A 26,576-nucleotide genomic window follows, 5' to 3' on the forward strand; every position below is an offset into this window, starting at 1 on the left:
GCTAACAATTTTTAAGTAATAATTTTTATTTTAATATATTTTTGGTTCACAGCATGTGAATTCTCACCTCCGTGGCATGTCACACACCTTGTGTTCATGTTGCTTAATGACTTGTTTAATTAAAATTATATAATTATTTTTTTCTTTACTATTCCTTTCACAAGTGTCTCAAATACTTATTGTTTAAGTATATTTAATGTGTTAGTATTGCGTTTTATTTCGTTTTAGTAGGATAAGGAATTATGTCACCCAAATTCTCACCTCCGTTACCCAAACACTAAACGCTATTTCTCATTAACAGATGACAGTAATGTCATCACATTTTATTTCTCATGATACAAGGGAGCCGCCTTGTTTATTTTCAGCCATAAAAAAGTTGTGAGATTTTTGTTAAAAAACAAGAAGATAGATTTTGTTTTAAGAACAAAGTGTGGTTATTGGGAACTCTTACCTCCGTGAACTTGAATTTCAGGGATGCAGATGTAAAAGAATGTGTAAATAAAAGAAATACACAAGTTTTCATATGCTTAACATATGCAGATTGTATCAACGAAGAAACAATTTCTTTCCCTGAAAGATGTATCCATTAGGCTTATATTAATTGAAAATTCCTCTCCTCCATGGCAGACCTTATCAATGTCATTAACCAAATGTAACCAAAACTATAAAACATTGACTAACACTTAAGCGCAATATTTTTACAATTTCCTTTGTAAAAGAAAAGCATATTTAGCAGTTCGATGAACCTCATTGCAGCTTCCGTTTCTCCCGATCTATGTTGAGATAAGTACTTCGGTTTTCATTGATTTCTTATATTGTGGATTCTGCCATGTTGTCTGTGTTTAACTTTTGTCTTTGAGATTTCTTTCTCTATTTCTGTGTATATCGATACAATATCGCTTATCTTTTCGTATTTGCATCTTAAATCTGTTTGAAAAAGCAGTAAGTGTGTTCTCAAATTTCCCAGTTTTTGCTGAAATTTGAATTACAACGTGTGCTTGCATTACATATCAATATTTTTATATATAAGTGCAGTGCCTGAGGGCCACCGAGAGCCTCGGCGGGACCCTTGTGAGTGAGGTCGTTGCCTCCCCCTCCCGCTATAAAACTTATAAAATTTTAAATACTCTGATCCCGAGGCGGGCCCTCTCGACGGCCGGGCCCATAGTTTCTGACTAGGCTGACATTTCCTCTCATCTGCCCTGCTCTACCTAGTAGCGCTAAGTAACAAAAACTGGTCTTTTTTTTTTTTTTTTTGCCTAACAAAAATTAATCAACTCTGACATCTACCCTCTAGAAAAAGAGGGTACATTTTTTTTCCTACTAACAACACTGTTAGTATCGGATCGAAACCTTTGGGCACCACACTATATTCTAGCTTTTGGTAAGAAATAACTATGTTCTCATGTGACTAAAAAATTGCTCGGAGTCTACTTCCAGGTGGAATTGGAATAAGAGCTGGAAAAGGGCTTTCCGAAGATTCGGAAAAAAAAAAAAACAATTTGGAAAAACCTAGGACTTAGGGTAGCTAACTCTCCTTGTGATACACGTCAGCGATGTTTGCCAACGTGATAAATTGCTGAAATGGAACCATCATGTTATTGTGAATAATTCATGAAAGGTTTGCTGTATGTAATAAATATTTTTACCGAGAAAGTGTCGCGAACTATTTTTGACACTTACGCGCGAAATCTTTACAGCGTAGTTATCACATGCATTGTTTTACAAAAAAGAAATGATAAAATATAATATTTCAAGGAAGAAAAGAAAAAAAAAAAAGATGAACGACTGTTATCTTTGTCAATAGGAAAGTTTAGTAATCGTCTCCTGTGAGTATCGATAAAATTTTAGTTTTTCAGGGGACATTTGTTGAGGAAATAATATCTTACATTCTTTGAAAGAGTAAACCAAAATATGTCAAAGCATAATTTAACGATCAGATCACCTTCCCCTCCCCCTTACCTTACCCCCATGTGAAGTTTTTTCCCCTTCCCTTTTACTTTTTGAGACTCTTTATGTTTGAGTAGAACATGAATATCTAACAGCATCAGGGGTCGAAAATATCATGATATTTTCGAAAATATCGAAGTATTCGATATTATGATATATATATCGGATATTTTGTTACATATCCAATATTTTCAATCAACACAAACTAAAGTCTTCAAAATAGTAAATGCATCCTCAAATTACTCTTTATTTTCTTAGATTATTATTACAATATGTAAACTTAAAATTAAGGTTTCTTTCATTACTTATATCTAATATTTCATTTTACATTTGTATCAATTTTTAGTGGAGTTAATTTAGCATTAGCTGTTTTACTCATTTTTCTTCTTTACACAGTTGTATGATTTAGAAATAAAAAATGCATTTGTCGGTGCACAGTCATTAGACATTTTCTTTTCTTTTTTTTTTCTTTCTGACCAATGTTTAATATTTAATTAGGCACTTCTAATATAAATTACAATTGTTACATTTCTAATATATTTATGAACCTAAAATAAAAAGGAATATTATATTACTTTGTTATATTAATCATGTATTTATACATCATAAAAATATAGTAGGGGAACATGGGGCAAAGTGAAATGGTGAAATACTTTCTCTGCATTTAGCTTCATCTATCTGGTATTATTTTAACGATATAGTATCAAATGTAGTCTATTCCAGTCAGGAAAAAAATGCCGCCGAAGATTAAAGCATTTGATTCTACAGGCAACTTTAAAAAATTGATACTCATATTATAATATTTTGTTGTAAGTCAAAAATTATTTTTGTTACCATAAAATGGTAAAGTGCTTGTCATTAACATTTTAACTATAAATTGAGACCTCTTAATATTCAATGCAGAAAAATTTAGTTAGTGTGGAGCATATTTGTATTTTAAATAAATTGTACAATTAGACAAGTACATACGGAGCAGAGTGAAATAGTTTGTTTCATTTACCCACTCAATCATTTAATGTAAATCACTTATATTTTTATTTATTAATTAACTCATTTACATTAATTCATTTAGTAATTCACTTATTTAGTCGTTTATTTCTTATTCATTCATTTTTTTTACTCGCTCATTTATTTTCTTCATATATTATTTGATTTAATAATTTATTTATTCGTTTTTTGTTTCATGATGTTTTCATCTATTCATTCAACCTTTCATTTACTGATTCTTTTTATCAAAAATATGTTTCATACTCAAATAGAAATGTTTCATTAGAAAAATATTTTATTTTTCACTTTGCACCATGGAAAAAAAAAGTGAAAATTGTCTACCTTTTTTTGAAAGCTCAAATTTACTGCCAAAAATAAAAAATACTATTTCAAAACAAGTTTTATCAAAAAATACAATGTTCTTTCTTTATGTACTGTAATTTTCAAAACAAATTTCTGATTTGTTCATTTTGAAAAAACTCAGCCATCTTAACCATTTCACTTTGACCCACATTCCCCTACATAACTTTTTTGGTTATTTTTAAAGAAAAAATAAACAAAATTACAATGATTAATAATTTTTATATTGAAAATACGGTAGTTGAAAAAATAACTACCGAAAACATCAAAATATCATGATATTTTCAAAATAAATATTGGATATATATCGACTGATATATATCGACGATTCCTGAACAGCACTGAACGCATCTCTTGTTAATTAGCAAAGTTAATTTAATTTTTGACAAATAAAAGTATCGTCTGGAAAGGAATACCTTACGTTAAAACAGGGGCGGCATTTCAGCATTTCATTTGGGGGGTCTAGTTTCCTAAATATAAGTTATCTCAGTATGGTACAAAACACACACTGGCTAACAAGAGGTAGTCATAAAACGGGACTAATGTTAACAAACAATAATGTTTGAAAACATGATAACTTATTCTAAAATGAATTAAAATTTATGACAAAATTTTAACTCATTTTATATTAAACACCTTGATACTACAGTTTTTACATTTTAGTGAATTTTTATTGCATGCTTTTCGGAATTCAGAAGAACAGGAAATCATGCACTAATCCATCAATGCCCAGGGCCTTGCTCTTTTGCCAGTACGGTTAAAGATTTAAATTTAAAAAATTAAAAAAATTGTGCCTCGAAAATAATTCTCGAACCTCCTGAGACGTAAAAATGATCTTTCTTGACTAACTGAACTGGTTGGTATAGTTAAAAAATAATTGAGGTAACAAAGTTATGCACGAAAATACACTTTTCAGATCTTGCTCTTAAAAATCACCCAGGCAACTTTAAAAATTGTGAATAGCTTCCTTTTTCCTCATTGAATAATCTAGTTTCTATCAACAAAACAATGCTTCTTGCCTCATTGAAATATTTTATTTTTCGTTTTCAACATCCAATCCAAATAATATAAAGTCAACAATACAGAAAAATATTCATCATCAAATCTTAGGTTAATTTCATTAAAAACTAAATCCATTATTTCATACAAAAAATTGAATCATTGTTTAACTTTTCATCATATGATGTGGATTTCTGTCACATATTCTAAATTGTGTTTTTTTTTTGGAAAAGTTGCACACTTGGTTGAAGTAAACATCCAAGCTAAAACCATTAACAGTTTCAATTGTAAACTGAACTGAAGCTTGAATAGTCTAAAAATAAAGGTAACGGATTGAAGATGTCTTGATAGAGTAAAATACTGTTCAAAAACTTTCCACAATATAAACAAATTAAACGAAGCCATTCATGCTAAATGGCACCAGCTTTCTCATCATTTAAAGAATCGTTTTGCAATAATTCTGCCAGGCGTCAAATCACCGCTTTGAAATTATTGAGAAATGCTTTATAGTTTTAACTATTAAAACTATGGAAGACCATATAAACGTAACAATCAATGCAAAGTACCATGCAATTTTCTTTTGAAAATCATGCATACCACTTGATTGCACGGGCCTCTGATACTGTAGAAAGCATCGTTCCAGTTTCAGGCCCGGATCTGCGTTCCTGTAGATCCCTCAGTGACGGGGGGAGGGGGGCTCATCCTTAAAGGGTCCAACGGCCCAAGAAATTGAAAAAAAGGGGGGAGGGGAAACAGGCACTCAGGCTTATTAACGTTGCAAATACACTGCTGGCCTCTGGGAGAAGCCCTACGGATTTTGTTGCAGGGGGCCCAAAATTTATAGATCCTGGCCAGATCGTTACACTGGACATACAAAATGAAGTAGTTAGCCTATATTGGAAAATTACTTCTTTAGTTAAAGCTCACCGTCGTCCTTCGTCAGTTTTTTTCTGTACTGAAAAGGCCAGAAAATGCTTCATCAATTCCTAAATTATCTTTTAAGTAACGGAAAACACTTGCATGTGCCAGGAAATGTGTCGAGTTTCATCAAATATTACTGAGAACGAGAGATTGTTTTGAAATGAACATTGATGTGCGATTTACAAAAATTGAATTTAACCATTTTTTATCATTTTGCTCAAAAATTCGGGGGTGCGACCGCCCCCTCTTGCCCTCCCTATTTGCCGCCCCTGCGTTAAAACCAAAAAGGATTCCATTTTAATTTTCGACGATTTTTAACATCGTACTATAATGAATTGTTCAATGTTGCTTTCGAGTTTGTTTTGTCAGAAATAAATTTTCTTAGTTTAATTTATCAGGTCTGGCGTAAAAACTGAACGCTACTGGAGGAATATTTTAGATTTAATTTTCAGTGTCTCCTTACTCTAAGATCACAGTCGAAAAAAAAAAAAGTTTTTTCCCTCTTAGATTAATTCCGTTTTTCTTTTTAATGCTTGCCTGCTACCACGACGCGCTCTCTTACTCAACTCGATTCCAGTATTTTAAGCAGAATGAAAACACAAATTATACGAGTTAGTTTTTTTCCCTGTGTACTTCAAGCCCGTCGAGAGCAGCTGGCCGTACATCAGAAGGCGATGTTTTTCTTGCCATCTAAGTGCTTGTAAGAGAAGAATTAAAAAAACGCTGAAGGGAGCAAAACGTTAAAGGCATGCTCCAGCCTTAAAAGTGCATTTTTTGGTAAATGTCAAGATCAAATATTCTAATAGCATTATCGAATACAAAAGTAAGCAAACACGTTTATTTTTACTTTATTTATGTCCATCATTTCTTACGTAACTGTTGCATGATAATGGGCCTTCTTTTTCCTTTTTGTTTTAAAAAATAGTTTTGCTCTAAGTGAACGTTTTATTTGTAAATCTTCTTTTTAGTTTTTTTTTTTTTTTTTTTTTTTTGTTCATGCATTTTATTTATTTTCGCTGAAAGTCAAAAAGGAAATTAATTACAAAAAGTAATTGTGTGTGAATGTCTTTTCTAGAAGGGAAAACGTTATGATATCCCTGCGGGAATCATTCTTGCTTTTAGCTTAACTGTTCGAAATAAATGGCGAAACTTTTTTTCTACTGCAATTGTATTGTGAGCTCACTTGGGATGGTACCGATTTCACGGTGATATTACTTCTACGTTAGCGAGGTTTCATTCTGCTGAAATTTTTCAACTGTGACCAGTGGTTGGAAGTAGCCCGCTACAAGTAGCGACGCTATTGTAGTAGCTACATTTTTTAGTAGTTTGTAGTGTAAAGCACTACTTTTTAAAAAAAGTAGAGTAGCGAGTAGTTCGCTACAAAAAAAAAGTAGTTTGTAGCGATTTCTAAAAACTACTTTTAAGTAAAGTTAAAAAAAAAAAAAAAATAACGAGGTTTCAAACAATCTGACTGGTGCAAGTCTTACGCGAGTTAAACTTGCATCAATCAGATTCGTAAGACTCTGAAAAATACGAGCTGACATCAGACATATTTTGACGCCATATGTTCTATCTGTTAGACTCCATTAGTTTGTTTGGCATCGAAATTTTCACATTTCCCTAATATTTTCTTTCAGCAGGGCATGGCTCAGAAAGAAAAGAATAAGCGATAACTGTCAAGTAGTACTCCGTTTGTATTTTCTGTCAGCACAGCAGAGAATGTCCCGTGGATGAATATTTTAGATATCAATGAGATTATTGCTCCAAAATATCCTCCTAATTTGGAAGTTACTGTAAATGTTATAGAAGAGGATGACACTGAACTACCCTCTCTCTGGCCAACTAACAATAAATATTACATAGAAATGTATAATAACGGAAATGTTTCCGTTTTGTGCAAAATTTGCCCGTTAAGCCAAAGGTATGAATGTCTTCCACATTTACAGTCAAATCTCAACTTACTTTAGGGATATGACTCCCCACTTAGGTTGAAATTTCGCGTTGAGAAAAAGAGTATGTATACGATTTTTTTTAATGAACATACCAATTATTTTAGACATTTGTAAACACCCCTCAAACTATTTTAACTCATTTCGTAACTTCATTTTTTCGAATATAAACGTAGAGAACTGAAATTGATAATTTACAAATCGTCACTCCGCATCTTTTTCATTATTAAAATGAAGTTGATGAAACATTATTTCGCATAAGCGGGCTGTTTTTCTCTCGTTTTAAAAGGAATAATTGAAAGTTTCTGACAACTAAAGAAACTTAAAAATTTTCGATATTCTTGAACAACTGAAAAGTGCGTCGAATATAATTACTGTGTCTGCTCTACAGTACTATTGTTGTGCTGCATTTTATTGTTGCTACATACTATACGTACTTTACTGTTTCATTTTATGCCATTCTCTCCGACTGATTTTGTGCACCCCAGCCGTATTTTTATTCAATAACACAGTTTTTTTTTTTTTTTAATGTGCAAGTGTCGACTAGCGCGAAATGGCTGAATAGCGAGCTTTTTTCGAGTAACGAATTTTGGAGCTAACGCGAATTCCTAACGCGAAAAGGAAAGCTCATTCACGAAACTAATATTTAGTACCCAATAAAGAAGATGATACTTAAGCCTTACGATTCCCTTCCGAAAATTTTCGTCTTACGGGGTGAGGAATTCGCGTTAGCTCCAAAATTCTTTATTAAAAAAAAGCTCGCTATTCTGCCATTTCGCGCTAGTCGACACTTGCGCATTGAAAAAAAAAGCTTTGTTATTGAATGTAAGTACGGCTAGGGTGCACAAAATCAATAGGAGAGATTGGCATAAAATGAAACAGTACAGTACGTATAGTATGTAGCAATAATAAAATGCAGCACTACAATAGTGCTGTAGAGTTTATATTTTATAGTAGAGTATAATTATATTCGACGCACTTTTCAGTTGTTCAAGAATATCGAAAATTTTTAAATTTCTTTAGCTGTCAGAAACTTTCTATTATTCCTTTTAAAACGAGAGAAAAACAGCCCGCTTATGTCAAATAACGTTCCGTCAACTTCAGATTAAGAGTGAAAAAGATGCGGAGTGACGATTTCTAAATTAACAAAGCGATATTTTGACTAATGGGGTACTTTTGCTTTCAGTGATGCTAAAAGGAAAGCTCATTCACGAAACTAATATTTAGTACCCAATAAAGAAGGCGATACCTAAGCCTTGCGATTCCATTCCGAAAATTTTCGTGTTACGGGGTAAGGAATTCGCGTTAGGTCTAAAAATCGTTATTCGGAAAAAACCTCTATTCAGCCATTTCGCGCTAATCGACACTTTAACATTGAAGTAAAATAAGCATTCTTAGTTATGTTTCATATTTTGGATATTTATTAATATTTGATTATAAATACACTGGTACCGTTTGGGATATTTTTAGAATTTTTTTTTCCTGATTGAGTGTTGATATATCAACAAAATAAAAGTCAATTATTAAATATTGTAAGTTTTCAAGGTCATTTGGTAAAATTGAAAAATGCTCTTATTTCATTTTATCAGTAACGTAAGAAAGCAGATGGTGTTCAAATCCGGATCCCTAGCTTGAAACTCAAAATCAATTAACTAGTTTTTACAAAAAATATAAGTGCCTGTAAAATTAACTCCTATAATAAAAATTAAAGTTTTTCTCTTTTGTTTAAAGCTGTTTTTAACCATCTAAATCAATTTTATGTACATATATGTATCTATACATATAATAAAATAAGATGTTTGTGTGTGTGTGTGTGGCGCGCATCCCGGGAAAACGGTTAGGCCTAGAAAGATGGAATTTGGTATACAGGTGTAGTTTTTGCTGAAGTTGTGCACCTCGGGCTTCGATTTTTGATATTTTAATTAGAAAAAAGTTATTTAATGTTTTATGCGTTTTTTTGCACTTTTTAGTACTTTTTACCCCACAGACCCCGAACCAATCGCACCACACAAATATTTTTTGTACTATAGTGTAGGAAATTTAATTTTAAATAGGATGAATGAAAAAATTTTGAAGATAGAGCAATTTTTGTATTTTTTATAAATTTTTGAAAAAACCTTTATTTCGCATTTTTTTCTGGGTTTAGTTTTTTTTGAAACCCATCCTGCAAAAAGTATTGAGCCCTCAATTCCAAAATTTTAGTTGGTAATAGTAAAAACATTCTGCCCCCTTCAGAAGAAAAAAGTTTTTAAAAATACGCAAAAGTTTTTTTATTATAATTTTTTAAATGCAGAACACGGCGCGACCTGTAAGCATTGCCGGCTGAGTTCCGCACTTCCTAATCACGTGACCTAACTGAAATCGGTTGCTTTCTCTTCACTTTTTTTTTTTCCAACGTTCAAAGATTTCATATCTTTATTTTCCCAACTTTTTTTTTTTTTTTTTTTTTGAGCAATCACGATTGCTTATTGTTCTCACTTGACTGTTTTTGACGTTCCTTTGATTTTTCCCACCGCCACCCTCCGCACCATCACCGTCGACGGGCTCCTCACGATGCTGCACCTCTAGCGAAAGTTGTCTCCATGTTGCATCCATGTCCTACACACACGCGCATACATACACAACTACACACGCACACACACACTTATACACACACATACACCTACACACACATACACAAACACATACACACATACAAACACATATACACACGCATACATACAGACACCCACACATACACACACAAAAACATACATACACACAACTACCCACACATTCACGCCTGCACACAGACACAAATACATATGCCTACACACACATGCACATCCCCCCACAGACACAAACAAACATGCCTACACGCACATACACATAACCCGTACACACAAACGCATACCCACATACCCCCACACACAACCACGCACTCGTGATTGCGAAAAACATAATTTGAATTCAAGATGCCGAAAATTCAAATTAATATATTTTTTATTATTTTTTTTTCTGGACGTTTTGCTATATTTATGGGTACTTAGAGCCTTTTTTTTTGCGTGCAATTTTAAGTAAATAAATAAAGCCCGCGGTATTTTGCATGATTTTAGTAGGGATTGGTGGTTAGGTTTGGTAGATAGAGAGATGATATTAAGTGAGCAAAAAACTTTTTTTTTTAACACAGAAAAGGATTGTTAATTACTATCAGAGGTAGATATGCATGGATCGTATAGATAGATAGAGAGAAAGAGGGACTATATATGGACAAATATAGAGGTGGATACAGTAGATGGACAGTAAGAAATAGAGGAATTTCAACGGGGGATCAATGACCCCCCCCCCCCCACAAACACACACCATGACTTTGAAAAAACAATGCTTTCACATAAAAGTGGAAGTGCTTTTTGTTATTTTCCGGCAAAATTTGCATGAAGAGTCCTCCCCCCCCTTTAAAAATATTACAAAGGACATAACGGGAGATAGATCTAGAAAATACTTTATTCAACACAAAATTTATTTAAGCAGCCGCCGAAGAAGCCAACGTTGGCGTAAAAAGGCGAATGATAATATTGATATATAGAGAAAAACATTGATTAATACCGTCGCTAAAATGTCTAATCAGCCGACGAAAGCGGCAACCCTGGCGCAAAAAGGCGGACGAGCTGGTCGCCGCAAGCGGCTAGTGTCTATACAAAATTTTAATCAAATTATGACTACATCTATTAAACTTTCAAGTAGCCTAGTTGCACTTCTTGAATGAAATATTCACTGTCAGGAAAGGATTAAAAACTTGAAAGTTGAAGTCCTTCAACTTTTTAAATCCTTTCTTGCATTGAATATTCGTAAAAATCGTAAAAAAATCGTTTGGAATGACCAATTTGCTCGGTAAAGGAATGAAACAATAAATATATAATTATTAGTAAATATTTCATTTTCAAATAAGTCAATATATTAATCTAAACCAGTTTAATTTTTTCATTCAATCCTCAAACGGTGTGTATATGTATGCTTTTTATTTATTTATTTTTTAAAAAGTAGCGAAGTAGCGACTACTTTTCAAAAGTAGTTTGTAGTTGCTACATTTTGAAAAAAATAGTTGTAGTTGTAGTTAACTACATTTGTAATAAAGTAGTTGTAGTTCGCTACAAAAAAAGTAGTTTTTCCAACCACTGACTGTGACAGTTTCATACACGCAAAAATTGCGTCATTTTTTAATTGGATATTGACCAACTGATCAAAGAGTGGGGTTGGATTGTACGTGATAAGAAGTTTTATGGGCAGAAAATTCTGAACCCAGACCGGCTTCAACTCAAATGTTATCAGTTTGCTAGATCAAGCCTCGAATATGCGACTTTGCTTTGGTTTCTTTCATGCTAGTTCAAACTTTCGAGCAAGCATAGCAGCTCAGTTAGCCGTGGAAATTTGTTTTAAACAAAATGTATCATATCAAATTTTAATCAGCGTGTTCCCGTTTAACCTGCAAGACGTCTTTTTTCTCTACGGTTATGCTTACATGCATACTTCCGGTTGCAAATATAGGTCAAAATACGGTGCAGAGTTTAGATATTGAAAGTTCAAAGGAAAAAAGAAAATCAGTGAAAAAATACGAAATCAAACTTTTTATACGAACCCTAGGTCCTTTATTAATATTTAGGGACGTAATCTCTATTGAAAAATATTTCCAACACGAAAAGAATGACATTAGTACGTTTAATATTCACCGAGGTACGAAACGCAGCGGTTTGCGACTTACACCACTTTACACTCGCAGTCAATGCTACCCTTTGTGGTGAAATATAGCGGCTAACAAGGGTTTAAAATTATGTGTGCACCTGCACATAGAGTAAATTTTTTCAAATTTTACGAGCTTTTGTGGTGTTGATTTTAGCTATCATTGCATAACATTTGCATTTATTTTTCAATAACAATGAAAAATATACATAGTGCTATGTTTTTTACTTTCATAATTCCGCAGTTAGAGGACCTAGGCTCCCGTATAAACAGTTAGAGTTGGTATTTTTTCATTCATTTTCTTTTTCGCTTAAAACTCTCAATGTCTGAACACGCACCTTGCATTTCTGCAATTGGAAGTGTGCATCTAGGACTAACGGTTGCGAAAATAGAGGCGTTACAGTTTAAATGGGGCACGCTGTAATAAGTAGATGAGAGGAGAATATTATGGATTAGTCGGGCAATACAGAATGACAAGGTTCTCTTTCTGTTTGGAACCGATTTCACGTGGGGGTATTAGAGCTACTCAAAAAGGACTCCCATGAGACAGTGTCTCAGTGACAGTTGGCCGCTTGTTGTTGTTGTACGACTCGCTACCGAACAAAATGTGTTTTGTGATTTTCAATTGTCTCTACAAGCAAGTTTTCGAACATCTTAATCTACTGGTACTTATGTGATCTCTTCCTCCGTTTATCCTTTCTTATCGAATACTTCATTTTAACAAATTAGAGTACTTTTTTCTTTTTGCAAGTTAAAAACAAAGAACATTTGTATGTGTATTTACGTATTTTTTCCTTCTTTTTTTATAATTCATTCAGTACAACTAGAGTAACGACACCAGTAACTGACAAGGGTTCAGTAACAGACGGTCATAAGTCTGAGATTTAAATAATAATGTTAGGCGGGTAAAACTGATGTGTTGCTGCGACCCATGAGTACAGTGCAACCATCTAGTGTTATCAGAGTGAATTTTACGAGCCAGTTGCGGAATGTTGGGGAAAAAAGCACAATAGAACTCCAATTATCAGAATCGCTTTCAGAGTTTGAGCCAAACAATTAAAGAAGCGATTGTACTTGCTACGTCTCGTAAAATAATGATTCTGTCGACGCACGCTATTCTGCTGTGGGAAGGTAAAATGCAGTATCTGCTGAAATGAGGTGAGATATTTGAAGAAATGCGTTTTGGATGCCTTACTAACAATAGGATAATGTTGGGATTTGACGTTTTTTTTTGAGCAATCACGATTGCTTATTGTTCTCACTTGACTGTTTTGAATTCCTATCATTTTATTTTCCCGCCAGCACCCTCTGCAGCACCACCGTCGACCGGCTCCTCACGATGCTGCTCCTATAGCGAAAACCGTCTCCAGGTTGCGTCCATATCCTACACTTACACGCATACATGCACACACACACACACACATACACATACGCACACACATACATACATACACACACACGTATACATACATACAGACACACACATACACATACGCACACACATACACACACACGCATACATACAGACACACACAAACACACCAACACACTCACATACACACAACTACCCACACACTCATGCCTGGACAGACATACACATACCCCCCTACACATAAACACACGTAATGTATAATAAAGAACAAAAATGCAAATCTTTACTAATTATAAAGCTGAAAGTCTTTCTGTCCGGATCTCTGTGACGCGCATAGCGCTGGACCGTTCGGCTGATTTTCATGAATATTGGCACTAAGTTAGTTTCCAGCATGAAAGTGTGCACCTTGAAGCGATTTTTCGAAAATTCGATGTAGTTCTTTTTTATTCCAAGAACATTTTCCCGAGCAAAATTATCATAAGAAATTAGTAGGAGGAGTAAATTACGAAATTATCATAACGTGAAACCGTAACATGGGCACAAGCCAATTGGCGAGAAAATTCACCATACATTATTTGTAAATATATAGGCGAACCAAAAGACCTTTTAATTTTCTATTACGGGCAAAGCCGTGCGGATACCACTAGTAAATAAATAAAACTGAAAAGTTTGCAGATACTGCGTTTGCCTTCCCATGACAGTGTTATTCTTCCCTCCGCGAAGCTAATCAAACGTTTTACTTGGATCGAAATGTTCTCAATGAACAAATCTTAATTCTGATGTGTATCTAAGCTGTAAAGGATTTTTTTTAGATTGTTGCATGAAAAATTTATGAATCGTATCAAACAAACTGGCAAAAGTTTACCATACATTTGTAATGCTATGTCATTTTGGTTGATCCTTTTCTTTTCAATCAGTTTATTAATATATTAAATGAAAAGTGTAGTTTTTACAATTTGTGTATAGAAGGATAGTTTTAACTTATAAATATTTTCTCTTTTTAGGTATGTATCAAAGAAGGATTTTTGATGAAACAAACAAGCTCTTTTCAAGTAGGTCATATTCAGTTTACAGTAGAATGCAGTTGATTTAAGTAATATACAAACTATCGACTCTGTGTTATATTAGCGCTATTTGTTTAGTTTATTTATTTATTTTGTGGTTTTAATTCAACTTTGAACGAGTAACTTGTTTCAAGCTTACGTTTTTAAAAATTACTATTACTCTGGAAAAAAAAAATAGTTTTATTTGGTTTAAGTTGAAATGATTAAATTAAATTTTGAAAGAGTTGTGCTTGCAGTATTTTTTTTTAAATCTGATTTATTTATATTCTGACTTCAAAAATCAATTCAATTAGAAAAAGACTAGATATTGCCGTCCGAATTCTTGTAACCCCTGACATTAGCGAGTGAATATCGAACATTCGCATACCAAAGACCTCAGTGAAAGACGGAATATTTCCAGTGAGTCACCGGTAAAAGTCGACACTCTCCAATTCGGTCTTCACGTACCCACAACAGAACTTCTGATACGTAACGTAAAGTCGTCACACCCCTCTCACCTGTAATCAAGTTTCAAAAACTTGTTGTCGAAAAGAGTGTTAAAATTTGGTACATTTTGGTCAATTTTTTGATTGAAGTAGTTATTTCATAATAAAATTTCCATAAAGTGTAAAATATAAATTTATTACCATTTTTATAAATTGCATTAATTTTTGGCTGTAACACCTGCATATGATTAAAATCGTTTGCAATATATTGCAAAAGAGTTGTTTGTATGTTTCTCCGCTATTTCCTCGAGAAAGGTTGCAAGTCAGTGAGGTGTGAAATAGAATCAATATTTGAAGGAGCTCATTTTTCAGTGTCATCTTTATAGGACTGTAATTAACGACGAGGCGATATTAAGCAAAAAGGCATTTAAGATTCTTTTGCAAATTTGGTGTTGGAAACATAGTCCTCATTTAAATTTTGATACCAGCAGATTTTTTTGTATGAGATGAAATTTGGAGCTTCAGAATTATTGGTGTTTTATTTCGAATTCAAACAGCTATCTTCAAGAAAAATCATTAACTAGCTGGGTTTTTTTTTATTTTCTAAGATATAATTAAATTATCGTCTACGTGAAAAAATAAGCATTAAAACATAACCAACGACACGAAAAATGTATTCATGTTTGTGAAATATTTGACCAGTTTAATTAACACACGCTGTTATGCTTTTTAAGCTACAATTGAAGTCCGAGCTTTTATGCGGATTTTTTTTTTTTAATTTATTTTTTTTTATTTTATTTTATTTTATTATTATTATTATTATTATTATTTTTTTTTGTCTTAGTTTTATTCTTTTTATGCATACTAGCAACGCTTGCTCCAACTCGCGAAAAATTTCACGATTCGTTACTAAAAATATGAAAAGTACTTGAAAAAGTAAATAAGTGCTGAAAATTTGGAAGAGTGACTTCAAATTTTGAATTTTAAAATTTCTAACAAATAGAAGGGGGTAGAGGGGAGATAATTTTTTGTGACACTCATTTTTCATGTCTTGCTATGTATTTAATCCCGGATGCAATATTTTGAAAAATTATTTTGTATCTTGTTTTCATCTTTATAGTATTGTCATAATACTATAGCTGATTTTATGAGTATTTCTCAATATCCCACTTTACGCCATGCCTTGTGTCCTACTGTGCCCCCACATGGGGCACAGAGGGACGACTTAAGAGCTTTTCGAAAATCAATCTTTTTAAAAAGGAATATTATGAGGGAAATTACAGCTCAAGAGTTCTATAATCATGTTCTGCAAATAAAATTTCTTTTAAACTACAGCTAAAGAACTTATAACAAAAGAAATTAAAATTGTCCCACTGGGCCCCGCTTTCCCCTACTTGATAGTTGTGAAACTGTTTCACTTGGACTACGTCCTGCAGAATTTGAAGACAGCAAACCTAAAGAAGAGTTAATGTATCTCTCATTTTTCGTCTTATGAACTGATTTCCCTGTATGATTCGCCAGAAGAAACGAGTGGGGGGGGGGGGGGGCGCAAAGGGATCTAAAAGACAAATAAATAATATAACCATCCTGAGAATTCACAACAATGCATATGGGACAAACTGTACAATTATTTCAGATAAATACGGCAGAAACTGTATTTTAGCGTTTTGACGAAATTTATTAAAAACGTTTAAAAGCTAATTGCTAAAACGTCTACGTAAACTTCTACTCTTGTGTCAAAGGAGGGAATTATACCACTCACCTTAGTTTTTATACGAGACTTTATTGCCACATATGGCACTTCAATCACACTACCCATTATCGGAAAAAAAAGATCACTAATTTTGTTAAAAATGTCGAAAAACAGTATTTGGTCGACAGAACGCAATTGAGGCTGATCCAAAAATTTCGAATTTGTTATGTGCGCATTCTACCATTGGCACCTTTTCCGCACTACGCATCATCTCTTTTTCCTATTACTGTCAATGTTTTAAAACTAAAAATATTTACGATCCTTAATTCCAAAGAAAACAGTCATAGGATGTAATGATAACTTGGCGACATAAATGAGGTGTCAAATCCTGCGTCAGTTCAGCAAGATTCTCGTAGAATAAACGTTAAAATTGTCCATGATTGTAAAATAAATCTCTGACAAACAGTCTTTTCTGCATCGGTTGCAACAGCGCAGGGAAAATGTTCGCCGGACCTTCGAGTGCTTTTGAAAAAAAAAAAAAAAATCGCGGGCCAATGATGTTTTTTGAGCAATCATAATATCATAATTGCTAATTGTTTTTTATTTAACTGTTGAATGATGTCTTTTGATCCCCCCCCCCCCCCCGCCTTCCTGTTTAGCACCACCGTCGATCGGCCCCTCCCACTGCCGCTCTTCTACTGAACACAGTCTCCAGGTTGCGTCCATATCCTACTTGCACACACATACATACACCTCACGTACGCTTGCACACATGAAGGCCTACAACACGCATGCGCGCGTACATACATGCATACAAACGCGAACATATATATATATATATACACACACACACACGTGCGCACGTACATATACACTTACACATGCCTACACAAACACACACGCTCGGGATTACGAAAAACATAATTTGAATTCAAAATACCATTATTTTATTTATTTCTTTTTGAAAAAAAAAGCTTGCATTTACTGACCGTTAAAAACATGTGAATTTTTTTTTCTTTGCAAAAAAAGAAGGGGAAAAAATCACGTCCGTCAAACATTTTGAGAACGGCTGAGGGTTTCTTTCTTTTTTTTTCCAAAACAGTAATAATAAAAAAATGAATTAATAAATGCCACATAAATAAAATTCTACTTAATGTTAAATAACAGTTACAAAAAATATTTAAATCTTAAAAATAAGATAAGTAATTGTAATAATTATACATAATAAGCGATAAATATTGCTGAAAATCATAGAAAAGTAATCACAAAATTTGGCAGTATAGGATACGTTTTCACGCAACACGATAAGTTTTCGCATAAAAGAAGCCGTATAGGATATTATTACTATCATTTAATGTTTTCTCTCTCTCTATATCTCTCTCCAAAGCCCGACTAACTAAAAGTGAGGCCCAAGGCCCACAATAATTTTGCGGCTCCCTAAAGGCTATTATTTTAAAAATGTGTGTATTTTTTGTATATAATGGTATGCATAATTCTTTGAGTAATTTGGGGCCCTTTAGGAAGAGGGGTCCCCAGGCCCAGGTCTAGTAGGCCTGTGCGGTAATCAGGCCCTGTTTCTCTCTCTCTCTCTCTCTTTTGAGTAAGGAAAATTTTTTACCGTGGATAAGCAAAAAATGTCGACTTTAATTCCATTTTCGACTTTTGGTCAGGTTTTTTGGTGTGAATACTCCACTGCGGAATGCCAATTGTTTCTGCTAAACGGTGCTGGTTCGCCAAACCACCGGTTGAGAATTGCTGATCTAACTCACCTTTACATTGTATTTTTATTCCTTCTAATTTATCTTTCTTTACTGCAAAATCGCCCATGTTTTATTTTTATTTCTTTCTTTTTTCTTCCTCCGTTTTTTAATGCTCCCGCTGGGTTTTTTTTTTTTTTTTTTTTTGAATAGACCTTGGAGGGTGAAGGGTATCTAATAGAAAATATTAAATTTTAGGAAAAGGCGAAGGATTTTTAAAAATAAATTTAAAATTCTGCATTTTGAAGCCTTATAAGGGGTATTTGGGACCAAAAAAAAAAAAAAAAAAAAGAATAAATAAATCAGAGAAGAATAGGCAGACGGAACAAAAAAACTTTTTAAAGCTATGCACTATTTTGCAAATTAAGATCAATTAAAGCAAAAATTGTTTATTGTTTCGACAAATCGTTAACAACAAACAGAGAGGAAGAGTGAAGGAGGAGAAGGTAACAAAGGCTATAGAGCAATTAAAATTATTTAAAGCATTTCATTTGAACTTTCCAGTCTCTGAAACTTTGTGTTGAATATATAAGTACAGAATTATTCTAACCGTGTAAGAAACAGTTTTTTTTTAAGTATAAAAAAATAAACTACGGATTTCTCTTTAGAACTTTTTTTTTTTAATTACAAGTAGTGCAAAAAACAGGTAGTGTATTTTTTTTTTCTTGTGCTAAACATATTGACAATAGAAGTAAAATAAAAGCAAAACAGAACTTCTAAAATTCTGAATTTGGAATTAAATGTCGCAAGATATGAAACATCAGTCACGAAAGTTTGACTCTAGCAAAATGTTACAGAAACGTGAGAACCAAAATGTTTCCTTTTTTGATGCAAGATGAAGCAAGGAGCTGAATTCGGCACATTTTTGCTTTCCACCTCCCCCTAGCATTCGTTAGAAGTTATACAATTCCAAGGTTTGTTACTACATTTTTTCAAATTTTCAAAATTTCCAAACGCTTGAAAATTATTAATGTTTTTTTTTCTTTTTCCAATTCCTATATAGTTCACTCTCCCTATATACAGGGTGTCCCCTTTTAACCTGCAAGACCTTTATTTTCGCAACCATTAGCTAGTCCTAGATGCGTACTTCCAATTGCAAAAATGTTCAAAATCAGATGCAGGCTTAAGGTATTGAAAGTTTAAAGCAAAAATAAAAATGAGTCAAAAAATACAAAATGTAACTTTTTATACGGGCCCCAGGTCCCCTAAGTTATATTTCGGAAAATATTTTCTATCGAAAACTACTACTGACACAAAAAACTTGACACTTGTGCGACCAAAATTCAAACGGGATATTACAGTTTAAAGTTTTAAGGGACTAAAGGGACTATATAGAAGATGAAGTAGGAACATATCGCCCTTTCAGAAGAATAACAGGTTGTCAAAGTAAAAATAATAATAATAATAATAATAATGATAAGTTATATTTTTCATTGCCATTCAAAAAAAATATATGCAAATTTTATGCCGTGATGCGCAAAAACACGCCACTTAACTTCGAACAATTTGAAAAACCATACTCTGTGCACACATATAATTTTAAACACTTGTTAGCCGCTATATTTTCCCCCAAAAGGTGATATTGAAGCCGAGCGTAAAGTGGTGTAAGTCACAAAACGCTGTGTTTCATATCTCGGTGAATATTGGTCGTACTAATTTCAAACTTTTCGTATTTTTTGACTCATTTTTATTTTTGCTTTAAACTTTCAATACCTTAACCTTGCATCTGATTTTGAACATTTTTGCAATTGAAAGTGTGCATCTAGGACTAACGGTTGCGAAAATAGAGGTCTTTGCAGGTTAAAACGGACCACCCTGTATATTTATCTATCTTGTTCAAACATCTTTTCAAACTTGTTGTGGATGACACTTGACGTTAATGCAGTTTTTTCAAATATTAATTAATTAATTAATTAATTTTAGTTTTATAGGGGGGGGGGGATGAAAAGCCATTCGACCTTGCGACACTTCGGTTGTGAGCCGAACGTTCCCGCTACTGGGCCGGGCACTGGGACTTATCCGGCTTTCATTTTCCACAATCTAAGCTAAAATTTATAGATTAACCGAATGAATCACTCCCGTTTCTTTAAGTTTTTTTTTTTATTTAAATAAACAAAATGTGAACTCTGTTTATTTTTCTCCGAAAGCTTTAGAAAATACCTTTAAAATTATACCTTACGTATGAAGATTGATGTCGAATTGAGCAAATTATGACTTTCCCAGGGGCGGCATTTCAGCATTTCGTTTGGGGGGTCGAGTTTCTTGAACATGAAATTCCTCAGTACGGTATAAAATAAATATTGGTAAACAGGAAGAAATAATAAAATGGTTTTAATGTTAAGAATAATTAGGTTTGTTAAGAACAATCAAAATTTTTGCGACCAAAGCTTTAAATTTATTTTGTAGCAAGTTATCTCAAAAATATATCGGTACTAGTTCTTATTTTTTAGTAAAGGTTTAGTCTGCTATTCTTACTATACTTAATCAATATCCAATGTTTTGCCTCATTTCCAGTATAGCTAAAGATGAAGGTCTTGCTTGCCACATTGCGCTTCGAAAGTAATTCTCTAACCACCTGAGACACAAAAATCATCTTTAAAATGACTGACCAGATTGAAACAGACAAAAAACAATGGAAGCAAGAAAGTTATGTTAAAAAACACATTTCCGCACTTCCTTCAGATTTCTCTCTTTAAAATAACCAAGAAAGCTTTTTAAATTGGGCTGGTGTTTGTTTTGCTTCATTAAAAAGTATAGTCGTAATTCACAAAACAATTCCTCTTCCCTCATGCTATAAATTTTTCTCATTGGTGCTGTGGCACAGAGAAGGTGGGGGGCGTGAAACCCCCCCCCCCCCCCAGAGCCATTGGTTTAAACATAAACGCAAATTCTAATGCAGTAGTTTATGCATATGAAAGGGCTGTTTTGATCAAAAAAATCCCCTTCAGAAGGTATTTTCATCAAAACCTCCCCTTCAGAAGGTAATTTTCAACAAAAACTCCCCTTCAAAAGGTAATTTTCATCAGAAAATCCCCTCCAGAAGGTATTTTTGATCAAAAACCCCTTCCAGAAGGAATTTATGGCTGCGCTAGTGTATAAGTGTAATATTTTCTTTCTCGTTTTCTATAATTAACTTACATAATATTGAACTTAAGACCAAAGATAAATGTATCTCATCAAATCCTGCTTCAATTTCTTGAGAAACTGAATTGTTTGTTTTATTCAAAATATTAATTTAATATTTTGACTGCAACTTCATGTGAGTTGTGTCACCTCTTCTGCATTGGCATTCAGTAAAAATTGTTATAGAAAGCTCTGTCACAAAGTTCCACACTTGGTTCAAGTATGTATTAGTGCGAAAATTACTAAGAGTTTCAATTGTCAAGCGAATAATTACGATTGAAATTTTTAAAGAACCTCAAGTTATATTTGTTGATATGAAGCTATTTTTGATGTGGGATGTTTTTCAAAAATAGCATATCTTTACAAAACGTTTCTATGAAAGCATATAATATATCAAGTTGCTAAAATGTGTTTCTAGTACAGGGAATTAAAACACTTACTAGCTAAACATTAAATTATAATATGAGTATTAAATTAGTGTAAAATGACACGGAGTTTAAGTGTAAAAATGGCGCAGTCTCAACATAGTACGGGCATCTCATACAAGATGCACCATCGTAACATAGATTACACAATTTTGAAATATTTAATCCATATGAAGAGATTACTTTATTTAAGGCAAACCATTATTCTCTATCAGTTTTTTCTGTTCTAAAAATGCAGGCAAATGATTTTCTAAGTTATCTAAATTGAATTTATCCATTTTTTTATTATTCTCAGGGAAAAATTTGGGGGTGCAACCGCCCCCTCTTGACCCCCCTATTTGCCGCCCCTGGACTTTCCCATTAAAAAAAACACCTTTAAGGAAAAATATATTCTCTAGCAGACCCGTGCGAATCATTTGCGCTGGACAGAAGGAATTCAAAAATTCAATTTTTTAAGTTAATTTTATAAATAGCAAAAATGTTTTTGTTTTCTTTTTTCTTTGTTGACCTAAATTGGAATTTACTGATTTTTCATTCATTTATTTTTCTAATTACTTGTTTCTAAATGCTTGTAATTTTTTAAAGCAAAAATCATGTAATTTTTTCGGGAGTTGGGTGTTCCCAACAAAGCGGATACTATAAGCTATAGCTGGTTTAGCTTATAGGTAAATCCAGCTCTGAGTATGTGTACATAATGATTTTTATTTACTTATTATTATTATTATTATTATTATTATTGTTTCAGAGGGATATTATGTAATATGTTTGTTTATCTTCTAATGATCCCGAGCGTTATATGTTGCTTTTTAAACTCGTTTTAAGGTTTTGGAATCAAACCTCCAATTTCATATTACTTACAATACCCGTCAAAAACTTAACAAAGAAAGAAGAAAAGCGGCAAAAAAAAAAAAAAAAAAAAAACTGTGAACGTGAACCGCAAATCCCACAGTTTGTTATTTAAAAGCACAACTTTAGTTCCTCTTCAAAAAATAATGAAAAGAAATTTTCTTTTTTCAATCCATGGATATATCTTATTTAAAAATAGTTCCTCATTTTTTATTGATGCGCAGAGCGCGACCTATAAAAATAATCAATAAAGGGAGGAGACCATCATTAATTTCTTTTAGAAAGAAATACGTTTCAGCTCATTTTATTCATTTATATGAGGCATTTAACTAACTCATAAAATGAAAAAAATAGGGTGTGAGCGTAATTTTATTCAACATATTCCCCTTAGCTATGTATGGACACAAGTTTTTCTTTAAAAAAAAATCTAATTTTGTCTGTACACAGTTACATATTTTAGTACTTTCGACTCAACCGTTATTTTATAAAATACTGCTCAATTTTTAATAACATATGAAGACTTGTGAACGAAACCACACAGGAGAAAATTCTAGTGAATATCAGTGCTTGTATCGCTGTCTTGTGGAATATATTTTTGTTTGAGGTGTCTTTTCTGCCTTATTGTCGCCTCAGAGCAACAGTAGCTTCAAGGTCGTGCCGGAAGTTTCGGGGCCCGTCTCAAATGATTTTTACAGCCCCCTCCATATTGTTTACCCCTATGTCCCTACTAGAGGTGGGCAATGTTGTTCTTTTTAATGATCCGTTCATCAGAAGATCGTTCATTTTAAAAAGTTGCAGGTAATCTCTCTGCACGACACACTCACGTACATTCGAAATGTTTCAATAGATCAGTAATAGTCTTTGAAAAAAAGAAAAAAAAAACTAAAATGATCTAAAAGTAAGACAATATGCCTATGAAAAATGAATAATATTTTTTTTTTTTTTTTTTTTTTTTGTTAAATCCTGGTTTAGATGTATAAAGCAATTCTAATTCATTTTGTAAGATGCTCCGTAGTTGCCGAATAATAAGATATGTTTTCCATTCCAAAATTCGCAGGTTCCGTTTCTGCGTGTCAAAATATTAAGATATTTAATTTTTCCAACTAAGTATTACCAATAGACCATTTATAACAAAAAATGTAACAACAAAAATATCGGTAGCTGAGCCGGAGTACCGGGTAACTTAATAAAAACAAAAAGACTCACCGAAAAATATTAGGGAGCTTCAAAATTATTTCTATGATGCCGCTGAGAACGGAAAAAAAAGAACGCTTTTTAAACTGGGGAAAAAAATTAGACAGTAATAATCCTTATTAAAAATCTCTAAATATTGAATCTTTATCTTTACTAATAATAAAGCTGAAAGTCTCTCTGTCTGTCAGGATCTCTGTGACGCGCATAGCGCCTAGACTGTTTGGCCGATTTTCATGAAATTTGGCACAAAGTTAGTTTGTACCATGGGGGTGTGCACCTCGAAGCGATTTTTCGAAAATTCGATCTGGTTCTTTTTCTATTCCAAATTTAAGAACAAAATTATCATAAGATGGACGCGTAAATTACGAAATTATCATAACGTGGAACCGTAACATGGGCACAAGCCAATTGGCGAGAAATTTCACCATACATTATTTGTAAATATACAGGCGAACCAAAACACCTTTTAATCTTCTATTACGGGCAAAGCCGTGCGGGTACCATTAGTGAAAAATAAGCGACTTGGAACTCGCCAAGCAAGTTAAAAATAAAGTCAAACCAATATAAATGGTAGTTGATAAGGATAGACCAAGGGATCGCCAGAAAAGTGTAAGTTAAAGGTATTTTGAGAAATAATTTTGGCGACAAAAAGTATGAGAAGGATTTTAGCTGGTGTGTGGGACCGGAAGTGGAATGTCCAAAAGATTTTGTTAGTAGTCCAAACAAATCACTTAAAACATTACTAATGGATTAGAGACGTACCGAGTACTCGGTAACTACTCGGTACTCGGCCTACTCGGCCAATTTGCCGAGTACTCGGTACTCGGCCAAATTCTGATCAGATACTCGGCCAATACCGAGTAGTTGCAAAAAATTGAATATTGTCCAAGGCAGATACTAAAATTTATAAAAAAAGAGCCAGTATTATATTCTGCAATCATTTACAATTAAAATTTATAAGTCAAATTTAAATTTTGAGAATAATGAAGTTTGTAATGCTTCAATGGAATAAATCTTTATTTTAATGTCCCCAAAGTTAATAAAACTTATTTATTAAAAAATACGCAAAAAATGTAAGTATAGAAAATATGGAATTTTTATATTAAAAATGGATTTTTGCTACAAACAAAAATTAGTTATAAAAAATGTAAAAATAACTTTGCTTAAAAAATAAAACAACCTTAAAAATACAGTGCAGGAACTCTGCAGACACGTGTTTTGGCATTACAAGGAATTCCTTTTTCAATGCACAAAATGGGGCCTCGTAGATTTAAAGGCATCCGACAAAAGTCGTATTTTTTTGTTGAATGTCTTTACATTCTTTAGCTCACATGTTATGCACTGAAAAAGACGTTCCTTGTAACGGGGGGGGGGCAGAAACACGTGTCTGGAGTGTTCGGCACATTTGTTTTATCTGCTTTTAAAAATTATTTATTTTTGGCAGATTAGAACTATAATTGATTGGTATACAGTGAAACCCCTCCTAATGGACACCCCTGTTATGCGGACAATTTTTAATTCCCCAGTTCCAATGCAAATAACATTATTAAACCCCTGTCCTGCGGACACCTCTATATTGCAGAAAAAAAATTTGTCCTGTTAGTGTCCGCATTAGAGGGATTTTACTGTAATTTGTTTTAATTCCAACTTGATTAATCATACCTTTTATTTATTTATTTTTAATTTAAAAAAATTATTTTTTTGTAAAATTTTTGACACAAACAAAATTGTATATATATAATACGTAATTAAATTTCAGCAGGAATTTAGTTTTAAAAACTATTATATGGACAAGGAGTTTATACTACTATTCCAATAAGTTCAAAATTCATCACATGTCTGTCGGTGGTTCTTCTTAAAACATAATTGGTACTTGGAACTCGGCCGAGTAGTGAAAGGCCGAGTACTCGGTAACTCGGTACTCGGCCGAGTAATAAAAGGCCGAGTACTCGGTACTCGGCTACTCGGCCAAAGTGCTACTCGGTACGTCTCTATAATGGATACATTAGAAAATTGCAAATGAACTGCAAAAGTAAAAAGGTTTGAATGAATACATTGTACTGCACTGAGAAAAAGAAATTTGAGGTTGATTGAGAGTTGAATTTTAAGATGAATGTACTTGAAAAAAAAGCGATTTTTAAACAAGTGCATCAATGCAATGTTCTAAACTGCTCACCCTTCAAAAGAACGGCCGTTCATTTTTTAAGTGAACGAACGGATCCGTTCATTTCAAGGATTCGTTCTTTTTTAACTGGTTGTTCATGAACGACACATTCCTAGTCCCTACGTATAATTCACCCCTCATTTTAAAAATCTCGAGGCCCCTTCAGGCGCGCGCCAACAGACGTCCCTTCTCCCACCTCCCCCCGTGCACGCCCCTGAGTAGGATATCTTATTGTTGTTTTCTAGCTTAGATAGCTTACTGTTGCTCTGAAGCGATGCTATATTGTATTGAAGAAACTTACTCGGTGGAAAGGATCTGAAAAGCATGTTTTCTTGGAACACCTTTTCAGAGATGTGGATACGAATTTTTTTTTTTTGGGGGGGGGGGATGGGGGGTTCGATATAAAAAAAAGAAGACTATTGTTAGATATTTTGCATACATCAGAAAGAATTGGCACGGCCAGCATCGATCAGAGTGAGTGATTTTTTTAATATTATCATTATTATTATTTCTGTCACATAAAAATCAGCTACACCCACCGCCTGCTATACGGCAATACTAAAAGAAATACTATATTGGAAACTAAAAAGAAACTTGGTTTAACTTCAAGCATTTATCTTTTGTGTGTAAT

At 33.3% G+C, this 26,576-nt stretch overlaps 1 protein-coding gene across 1 annotated transcript in view; it reads left to right on the top strand.

Annotated features, from left to right (window-relative positions):
• Positions 1-26,576, top strand: part of LOC129235185 (diacylglycerol kinase eta-like) — a 303,413-nt gene that overhangs the window by 126,900 nt on the left and 149,937 nt on the right. The window contains exon 2 of the mRNA XM_054868880.1: positions 14,259-14,306. Within this exon, the coding sequence (XP_054724855.1) occupies positions 14,283-14,306 (24 nt within the window). The 5' untranslated portion in view covers positions 14,259-14,282. The remainder of the gene's footprint in view (positions 1-14,258; positions 14,307-26,576) is intronic.

This window comes from Uloborus diversus, chromosome 2 (genome assembly GCF_026930045.1).
Source record: "Uloborus diversus isolate 005 chromosome 2, Udiv.v.3.1, whole genome shotgun sequence".
Classification (NCBI taxonomy): domain Eukaryota; kingdom Metazoa; phylum Arthropoda; class Arachnida; order Araneae; family Uloboridae; genus Uloborus; species Uloborus diversus.